The following is a 10429-nucleotide window of genomic DNA, read 5'->3' on the forward strand; positions in this document are numbered from 1 at the left end:
CCAACTTCTATTTTCTGCTAGCAGTAACACTAACATTTCTATTCTGAATGAGCTCTCTATGATCATCCAAAGTTTCAACTTTTGTTTTATCTGAATGAGCATATGCAATAGGATCATGAAAATTAATTTGCCTTCTAAAAATTGATCATCCATACCACTCCTGTATATTAAACATCAATGTCAGTCTTCTGCACATTGGATGAAACAGGACACTTCAATCCCCAAGAAACATATCAATACCTTGCTACCTACCTGTTGGTTGTGTACTTAATGATTCTTCACTATCAGGCTATATAACTTATCCACAAGAGAGTATTACCAGTTCATTATTTGGCATAATTAACTTCTCAACCAGCAGAGCTTGAGAACTGGAACTGAATCTGTCACCAGACATTGTTGTTCCATGTTGCTTAAGTGAATTTAACCAGTAAAAATCACAGTCGAGGAACGTTATTCCTTGTGAGAACTCTGGTCATCTGTATTTACAACACGTATGCATTTATACTGTTAGCCACCCTCTCTTCTCCTGACATCTCCAACAGAAATTGTGCAGAAATACACCAAAAAAAAAAAATTACAATTTTAGAAGAAAATGGCTCATTGGAACAAGGAAAACAATGTTTCATAAGAAATGTTACGTGATACCTTGACTCAGGATTCAATGAATCCACTGGATTCATGTTCCTACTACAAATATATTTTCTGACAATCTAAAAACATTTACAGAAATTTCTCTATGGCAATTTAATCAGATACTACTTTGACACTATCTGCAAAAGATCTTCATCTGCCAGCACCTACTACAATTTACTGTATAACTGTGAGAGATTTTCCTATGTAAAATTCCATTAACTATGCCTCTGCTTTTTCTGAGAATGGGTATCTTCTGGAGCCATATTCCTCTTCCTTACAGACACGATTGCCATTCTCCATCTCAACTGAGCACGGCTGGGGGAAAGAACTTGAGCATCAATCCTATGGCAGCCAATATCAGCAGTGCTTTGATCAGCCCGTGACTCAACATTGGGGTTCCCAAATTCAAGGGAATCATCGTGGTTCCAAATTAGAAACTGCTGATATTCATTGTCACTGTCCGCACATGCACTGTCCATGTTGTCCATTTGGAAAAGGCCTGCAACGCCATCAAAGAAACTTGTACCACCAATAGAATAGACAGGAGACATATGCCGTGATGAGGTACGTGATAATGCACGACAATTTCCACTGATCGTGTTACAAATGCCAAAATTGGAGCCAGTAGGACTTTCAATCCGGGAAGAAATAGAGGTGTTAACACCGCCAGAAAACTGAGAAGGGATATCAGCAAGAGATGCTTCATTATCTATTGACTGAACATCCTCCCAATGTTCAAATGCAGATACCACCATCTTGTGGGCTTCAACCTGTTAGTAGATGCAGAGCAGTTGCTTTAGATGCCACAAAAGGATGAAAAAGAAGGAAAATAAGGAAATATCAGAAGAACCTTTTCATCTTCAGCAAGGTCATGCACAGGAACAAATAATTGCTCACGGACTAGCCCCCGAAGGTGTCCCACAACATCAAAAACCACAGGAAATTTTCTCTCATGGCCAGAAGTATGGTACACGTACAGTTTTCCTCCAATCTCACATCTCCGAGCATGGTCCACTATGACTTTAAACTTCTCAGCACCAACATTGAGCCTCTGCAATCCAAACACATTTGATCTTCTTTAAAGGAGAATATGATGCTTTGAAATAAATTAGGGGTTGACTTGATATGAAAGAAAGGTTGTGTAGATGCAACTTTTTCCTTTTTATTAGGAAAGGTGGTTTCAATCTTGTGAATCCTTTGTTTAAGTTGATGAGAAGTAAGATAATTTGTAGAGATATTATCTTTCCCTGATAAAGCAAACATAATTTCTGAGAAAATGATATATAGATTGACTATTTGATGCCTCTAATACCTAGAGCATTTAGGGTAGCATATTTTTCAAGTCTGAATAAAGCAGCCTCCAAAAAATGTGAAGAAAACACATCTGACACTACGTACCAGCTATAAGAAACATGCATATGATTTTAGTTCAGCAACAACAAGCAAAACTCAATATGTTTCAAAAAGAGTAAGGACTCATCCTAATTAACCAAAGCTCTGGACGAAAAAATGAATCTAATCATTACTTGTTGGAGACTTCGAGGGTCCAAGTTGAGTGATATCAAAAATTCCTTCACTGAATAAATTTTTGCTTCCTGTAGACGCTTATGTAGCCGGCCTTCTTTGCCAATCTTTTGTAGTCGCCATACCTCGTCAGATAACATTGGCGGGTCATGCTTCTTATACACTGAACCAGAAATCAGTAAAGTTGCTTCAGTCTTAACCCTCAAACTTTCTGCAATTCCAAATGAAACTTTTCTATCTAAATCTCTTCCTTATAATCGAAAACTTCAAGTGAGCAAGAAAAGAAGCATGCATAAATTAGATGAAATATAATCTATTACTCTATACATTCTTTTCCCAAAAAAAAAAAAAACACTGCTGAAATGCATTTCCCACATTTCACACAGATGAAGGGAATACCAGAAAGCATGACAAGGTCATCCAAAGTTTCAGCTGAAGATTTGGATAAATAACTGATAGATGACTTAACTAGTTTCTTTTCTCCCTAAAAGAAGTACTGAAACACTTTTCTGTGTTTCAAAGAGAAAAGGGTCACCAGAAAGCATGACAAAGTCATCTCAAGTTTTACGCCCAACTTTGATCCATGGTATTAAATTGGACAGAATTCAATCTCAAGAATAAAATTTTGAGTTCTTGCATCAGCAATCAAATAAAAGTGTTAATGCCGGCCAATGTTTTTAGTGGCAAAGCAAACTTCTGAAACTTCCTATTTCTGCAAGTTGTATGAAAGGAGCAAGTTTAGCTTGAAAAGCATTCAAGAGCTTTAATCTCACATCAAGGGGCCATCCTCCATTGATAAAAGAAGTTAAGAAAGCATGGGTAAGAACTACATCCCTAGATGAAATCTGTGTCAATGTAAAGAAAGCTCAGGAAAGTTGGAGTGAGAAGATGACAGCTTATCTGAAATAACTTTTATACTGGTAGTTGTGATTTGAATCCATTAAAGAATAAGCATGACCCTTATCCCAAATAAAAGACAAGTTATCAAACCAATCGAATGTGACTTCTGTTTCAAGCAAATGATAAAATGAAATGTCTTAAAGTAATGTCATGCTATTTATCACTTACTCTTATCTGTTGCAAGTTGATATCAAGAATAAGATTGGATTTATATGTGCAGGATTAGTGAAATAAACATATTCTGATTTGAAGTTATTTCAGATAAGCTGTCATCTTCTCACTCCAACTTTCCTGAGCTTTCTTTACATTGACAGTTAAGTCATCCTATTCATGCTTCAACTTCAAATAACCTCTAGCACTGTATGACAGTTATGGAGACTCATAAGCATTGAAAGTTGAGAATTAGCACAAAGTACAAGACAGGAATCACTCACAAGTGCTGCGACAATCCATGACACGGAAAGATTCTGTTTTTGCATCTTTGACTTTAGTCCCATTCAGGTTTTCCACAACTCTTGCAACTAGATTGACCTCACAGCTTTTCGTCCATTTTGCTTTATTTTTGAACTTGACATCTTCTAAATCGACAATGCCTTCCTTCATTTTGAAGTAATTTCTAAAGAGAAGAGGCTTTCTTCCTTTCTTTTCACTAATCACACCCTCAGAATCTCCACAGTTATAGCTGTTGTCACCATGACAAGCACCTTCCTGAACAACCAATATCTCCACCCTTGCTGAGGCTTCTGGGCCAGAGTTAACAAGATTCCCATCAGAATCAACAAGAGCCAATTTAATGCTATCACCCCTTTCACCTTTGATTTGCTTTCCAGTGTAAACTGGACTGGAGATTCTGTCCAGGAACTGTAGCTCTAGACATCTTACTTGAGAGGTATGTGGGTCATCATGAGGCTTCCTGGAAATAGAGGTACAAGTGATGCAGCAGGACCAATTGAAGTTATATCATAACCGCTTTGACATTGATTGAAAAAAAAAATTTAAGCCAGTCTAGCATGCAGTTTCTCACCACTTCTCTCTTGTAAAAAATCTTTCTTGAGCCAGTTCTATTTCCTGTTTTACCTGGAAATGAATACCACTGAGTAAAAGGCCAACTTATAACATTAATTTACTGTTCTTATAAAAATCACAAATGACAACAAGAAGATGCAAGAGTAGCTTTCCTAGTGGAGTGTTCATCGACTCGGTTCATCTTTAGTATCTCTAAGTCAAAATATCTTGAGAAAGACATATCATATATTCAAACTTATCACACACCAGAAAAATGCATAATTCCGTGACTTCTTGAAGTTCGCTATTGAGGAAATATCTTACATGGAAAAATACCCAATCACATGAATTAACTGAAGCAAAACTGATACCAGATGCTTTGAACAGATTTTGGTTTTATTTAGTGCCAACATTTGCCTAGTTCTGGTGGACTACCCATCCATGTGAACTGTCAGAAGGAATTGCTAAATACCATAGCAGTAATTTTGCAAGATTTTCTGGGAACAATTGCAAGATAGAGTGAGCAAGATGTAATTCAATAAGTTTGTGCTGCTTGTGTTTGGACGTCTAAGTAATTAAAATTTGGAGCCAATACCTTTCAGGAGACATGAAAAACCCCCAACTGCTAAATCCCAAAACATTATATTTGGATGAATAGGCAGAAGAACAGACCCAGAAGATAAAAATTTAAGGGAAGGAAACTTTGAATTTTGAAATTAAAGACTATGAGTTTCACAAAATAACCGGTGGAAACATATTATGATTATCCCGGCCACAACTGAAGGACAAACCTAGCAAATTAGAGATAGTCGAGTTTATCAAATAAGGTCATGCTTTTATGTAAGGAATCACAAATATGTAATAAAAGGATAGAACTTATTCATGAGTCTGGTTATTAGTGGAAATGACACTAGGAATACTCATAACAAATGGTCAAGCAAAATTGCAAAGACCTTATAGCTGAAATCAAGAGATCCAGGAAAAACAGATCTCACCACCATTTTTAACTGTTTAAACAAATGCAGAGACACTTGCATAGAGTTGTATACTCTATTAGATTGAAACAATGGCGCTACATTCAGCAAATTAGAACATCCTCGAACTGCCAAAGTAATACGATTTAGAACGATAGACTGAAAAAGTTAACTGTCTTCTCGTGTGTTTCAAAATCCAGGAGTTTATGAATTTAGCAACATTCCAAGTTAGAACTACCTGGATCCAGGTTCATGCCCAACATCAAATCCTACAACAAACTCGACAGTTGCATGTCAGTCAATAGTTACTTTGCATTCGAAGACTTGAATGCAACATTTCAAGACATAAATCAATTCAATCAAATTACTATTCTCCTCAGCTGATATTTACTAGCAATATGTCCCTGTACGGAGTTATAGATTTCAACACCTCATTGCAGGTAACATTCCTCAATCAGAACCTATTCTATCATATTAACTGTTGTTCTCTTTCCAGGGTAGAGTACTTGTATCGGTGAAACAGCGAACTATATTCTACATAATCTGAAGTTGGCAGTCACCTTCGCATCAAGTAATTATGCTTAAACCACAAAAATTAAAGGAAGGATTTGACATAGTCGCCTCAACTAAACTTTCAAAATAAAAGGGCAGGAAAATATTCATCGGTGCCTTCGTCCAGGTACTGGCATCCAAGAAACACTTACAACTTCCATGATCTGACATACTAAAAGTTATGTCCATCAACCATAAAAAGATTGGGGAATTAATCGAAAACTGATATATGACTCTATTAGAGTTTATGATAATGAATTGTCATCTTCTGCTGCCAAAACAACACAATAAGACTAGTACATTACACCTAACAAATGTCAAATTTTCAATAATTAGTGTTTTATGTATGGTGAATTGTCACACTTCTAATGCTACATATAATTATCAACACTCTTTGCTTTGCAATGTATTCACAAGTACATTTGAACAATTGGAGGGAGGGGTGGGTTGTGTGGTATGGGGTGAGGGAATGTAAGTGAAAGATCCTAGGTTCGATACCTCCCACTTACACTAAAAAAAAAAAAAAAAATTACATTTGAACAGTAGAATTTTGAGTTACTCTGTACTCCAAATATAAGACAGCTAAATCCTGTGTCAATTGAGCTGGGCTAACCCATCTGGCTAACTAAAAATGGGTCTTAGTTTTGTCTTGAGGGGGATCATGTCCAATCTGAAGATGTCCCATGTTCCAATTTCACGTAATTGGTCCGAACTGACATAAAATTGCATACGAATCCTACTTCTATGATGGTTCGAGCTGATCAGGTTTAGGAAAGCCCAACCTAGAGAAACGAATCGACTGCACATTTTATTCAACTAACTGGAATTCAATATATTGTATGTTAATAAATCGATAAGACACAAAACTGAAAACTGATTAAAACAGAAAATTGAAAATTGATTAAAAAAATCTATACAGGGAACTGAGGAATTGCTGATTTACTTACTGTTTTCCGCACCAAATTCTCCATCATTGGCTCTAAAGAGCCCAAGAAAGACTCCACAATACGCTTGACAGTTGGAAACAACATAACAGCCAATTGTACCTCCACCCTGAAAAAAGATCCCACGAGTACAAAAGCAGAAAAGAAAACCAAAAACTAAGCAACAAATTCCATGAAGAATAAAACCCATGGGAGTTCTTGGTATATTTATTAATTTCTTTAAGTAGCTAGCTCCATGTTGAGAAAGAACCACACAATATAAGAAAGTAGCATAGCACCATGTTGAGAAAGAAAGAACCACACAATATATAAGAAAGAAAAAGAGTTGACTTCGCTTAATAAATCAACTTACATCTTCTTTATGGCAGATGCAAGGTTTGGGTCATCAAGTAAAGCGTTGGTCTGTTGTTGTGATCCTGCAAAGCAGAGATTGGTATATTCTTGCACCTCAGGAATGTCAGACATTTTTCTTGCTTGATTTGAGCTCTGGATATGCACAATTTTGAAGTACCTGGCAACGTAAAGAAGTCAGCCTTTTATAGTAGCAGTGCAGAGATCAGTTAAGTTGGGTAGGTGTATGCTAGGATTTTGTGATAATTCCAATGTATTCCATCAAGTTTCCAAAATTAAATTAGTGTCCCTTGTCTTAAATCTCTACACAAGCCAAGTTAATTGAGTGTATTGAAAATGATTAAACTTGAACTCTTTCTGAAAAATAGAATTGAACTTTATTTAACACTCAACTCAACTTGAATAAGCAATTTTGAGCTTATGCCCAAACAAGAGAATAATGCTGTTAATAAATTGAGAGTAATTGAAATTTAATAAATGTAATTAGTGTTGTTAGTGTTTATGGTGTCCAAAAATTTTGATTATTTATTAGTTATATTTGTCCCCAAGAAAGCCATAATTGTTTTTAATAGAATTCAACTTGTATTTCAACCCAAATTATCTTTATTAAACAAAAAAAAAAGAAACTTTCTATATTTTGAATATTTTATCACTAAATTCATTCTATCGACATTCATATAGCAATCATACAGTTATTTGCAACTTTTTAAATTTTTAAATGAGCATTTGAAAAAACCTTATGTAACAAAAAGTGAACATGGGCTAATCCAAAAATCTTTGTAATAAAATCTCCTCCTCCATTATTCAAAAAAAAAAAACTATCAACATGCAAATATAAATAAACTCCAGAGTCAAGAGCCTTTTGTTTTCACTAAATCTTAGCATGCCATTTCAATTCCACCATCCATATTTTTTTGTTTAATTACGCAAAATTGGGTGTTAGCATAATTTACCATTTTGTTTGCGTTTTCATCTGATGATTATTCTGGTAGGAGGAATTGGCCTGTTGGGCAGATGTCGAATGAGTTTTATTTATTCATTCTTGTTTGAGCCGATACAAAGCGTGTAAGTGGGGTCCTTTTTAAACCGCGTGTGGAATTTTAGGAGTCTGAAAGTAATAACCAATATCTGCAACACATTATCTTTGTTGAGTTTGTTGCAACTACCACAGCCGTAGGATTGCGTTGGTGAAAATCAATCTGACGGTGGTGCAGCACTTGGAAGATCCGACACAGATTCTGTGTTGGATTGTGTTGTGTTGTGTTGTAACGATTCAATTCATATCCAATACAAGGGAAAATCATTTGCAAAAGTGCGCTAAATGGAAAAATTCTCAAATTTGGTCCTTAAACTTCTACGCTAAAATCGATTTCGTCCTTCATGACTTTTTTAAAATTACTTTAATTCTCAAAATATTTTACTTTTTCTTATGTAAGACTTTTATAATAGCGCCACCACATTTTACACGTTCTATGCGATCAATTAAAGATAAATTTATCATATCAGGTCACATTCTCCATATTAAAGGTTTAGAACCGGCAAAAAACTTGTTCACTATGAGGACATTAAATAGGCCGTGTTCCTTCCATATAATTTTAATTTTTAATGCCAAAAAGCCTCACAAATTCTTCTTGCCGTCGAGTGTTTTGGAGAAAGAAACAAAGCCAGAAACTTCTTAAAATAGGGAAGCAAATCTACAGGTGCAGATGGTGATTAGCATGCCCAGTTGGAGTGAAGCCACCACCGGATCTAGAATCTTGATCCTAGATCCAAAAGTTATGAATAAAATCAGGATGTTATGATGTTTGCAAAGAGAAACCAATTGGAGCCAATCTTGTGACGGCGGAAAGAATTTTGTGACCGTGAAGAACCCTCCGATCTAGTGGCGGAGCCAGAAAAAATTTTTAGTGGGAGCAAAAGCAACTCTAAAATTTTTTACCTACTCTTTTTTTAAGTTTTTAAGGAAAAAAATATTCATCAATAAGTACAAATGATGCATATATTTCATGAAAAACATCAAAAGACAAACTCAAAATTATTAATGTAAAAAGACAAACTCAAAATTATTAATGTAATAATAGTTTTATTTCAAAAGCAAGCTAAACCATTTATAATTGCTTATGACGAGTTTTCATATTTTGATAACGATTTACAACCTTTTCATTTTGAACTTCACGAAGTATATTTTTCTCAATATAAGTAACTAAACAATTATTCATCCAAGTGTCTTCCATTCTATTTTGTAACCGATTCTTCACTATATTCACCATTGAAAAAACCCTTTCTACGATAGTTGTAACAACAGGTAAAATCAAAGACAACTTTAAAATCATATAAACCAATAGATACAAAAAACTCCATGGAGCACACTTGAAATTACATTAAATTTTTATAGGTATCATAGAAATTTAAGGGGGCAGTGAAGGCCTATAAACCAATCGATACACAAAACTCCAGGAGCACAGTTGAAATTACATCAAGTTTTTGTAGGTATCATAGAAATTGGCCCCCACTACCCCCAGTGTAAATCCGCCACTGCTCCGATCATAAAGTCTACATATCCCATACTTATTATTCTTTTTTCTATAGCATGAATTCACATTTTCTGAATGGGTTTTGCTAAATGATTATCTTATTTCATAGTTTGGTTATGGACAAATAGCAGAATTAATAAATCAAATATAAGAATTGAAGAATTCCGCATGGCAATTCTCCTAAAAAAGTAAAAAGAAAAAGAAAAAAAGAAAAAAAGGGAAAGGAATTGAAAAGTTTGGTTTGGTGACTTGTGATCACCAGAAAAAGCAAACTTAAGAAAAATATGACAGTCAAGTTGGCGGTTGAAGCTGACAAAATTTTCCTGCCCTATGGAACTGCACCATGAGTGAGAAAACCCCCAAATTTTGAAATTTTCAATTTTTTTTATTAAATTACAAAAAGAAGCTGTGTGGCAAGTTTTGGATCATTCGATCTATAGATAAGGCTGTAAACCAAGTTTACTCAAACATTTATCAAAACTTCTCAAATTTAATCCGAAAATGTGATCCAACTTAACAAATTTAACCCCTAGCTAGTCACGCAAAATAGGTAAAATATGGTGGTACTACCACAAAAGTCCTAGACTGGAAAGAGAAAAATAGTTTGAGCACTAAATTGGTTAAAGAAATCATGAAGAACGAAGTTGGTTTTAGTGTAAAAGTTTAGGAATCAAATTGACGAATTTTCTATGCTATTTATCTTAGAAAGAAAAGTGACCACAAGGTCCTTCATAATTCAAAAATATTCGTTTCTAGTCTTTCACATTTAAAATGGTGTAAAGTGGTTTCTCACGTATATCAAGTGTACCGATTTAGTTTAAAAAATCATTTTTGGCCAATTTTTAGACTAAAAAATGCTCTCTATTTACATGTCCATACTTTCAGAGGCAAAACGGAAAAAAGTAGCTTCTCCCTCCAAAAAGGAAATGGTCCTAGTACATGACAATCATCCACCAATTGATGGAGGGGGGTTTGCATTTTGGTGCTGTCATTACTAGTGTTTTTGGGCCTT

General features: G+C 35.1%; 1 protein-coding gene across 1 annotated transcript; it reads right to left on the reverse strand.

Annotated features, from left to right (window-relative positions):
* Positions 1-600: 600 nt before the first annotated feature.
* Positions 601-7054, reverse strand: LOC113742767 (calmodulin-binding protein 60 A). The gene is made up of 7 exons (XM_027270717.2): positions 6885-7054; positions 6536-6641; positions 4082-4134; positions 3492-3970; positions 2160-2320; positions 1484-1684; positions 601-1403 (listed from the first exon to the last, which is right to left on the reverse strand). The coding sequence occupies exons 1-7, from the start codon at positions 6995-6997 to the stop codon at positions 849-851; spliced, it is 1668 nt and encodes a 555-aa protein (XP_027126518.1). The 5' UTR covers positions 6998-7054; the 3' UTR covers positions 601-848.
* Positions 7055-10429: the final 3375 nt, after the last annotated feature.

This window comes from Coffea arabica, chromosome 4e (assembly GCF_036785885.1).
Source record: "Coffea arabica cultivar ET-39 chromosome 4e, Coffea Arabica ET-39 HiFi, whole genome shotgun sequence".
Classification (NCBI taxonomy): domain Eukaryota; kingdom Viridiplantae; phylum Streptophyta; class Magnoliopsida; order Gentianales; family Rubiaceae; genus Coffea; species Coffea arabica.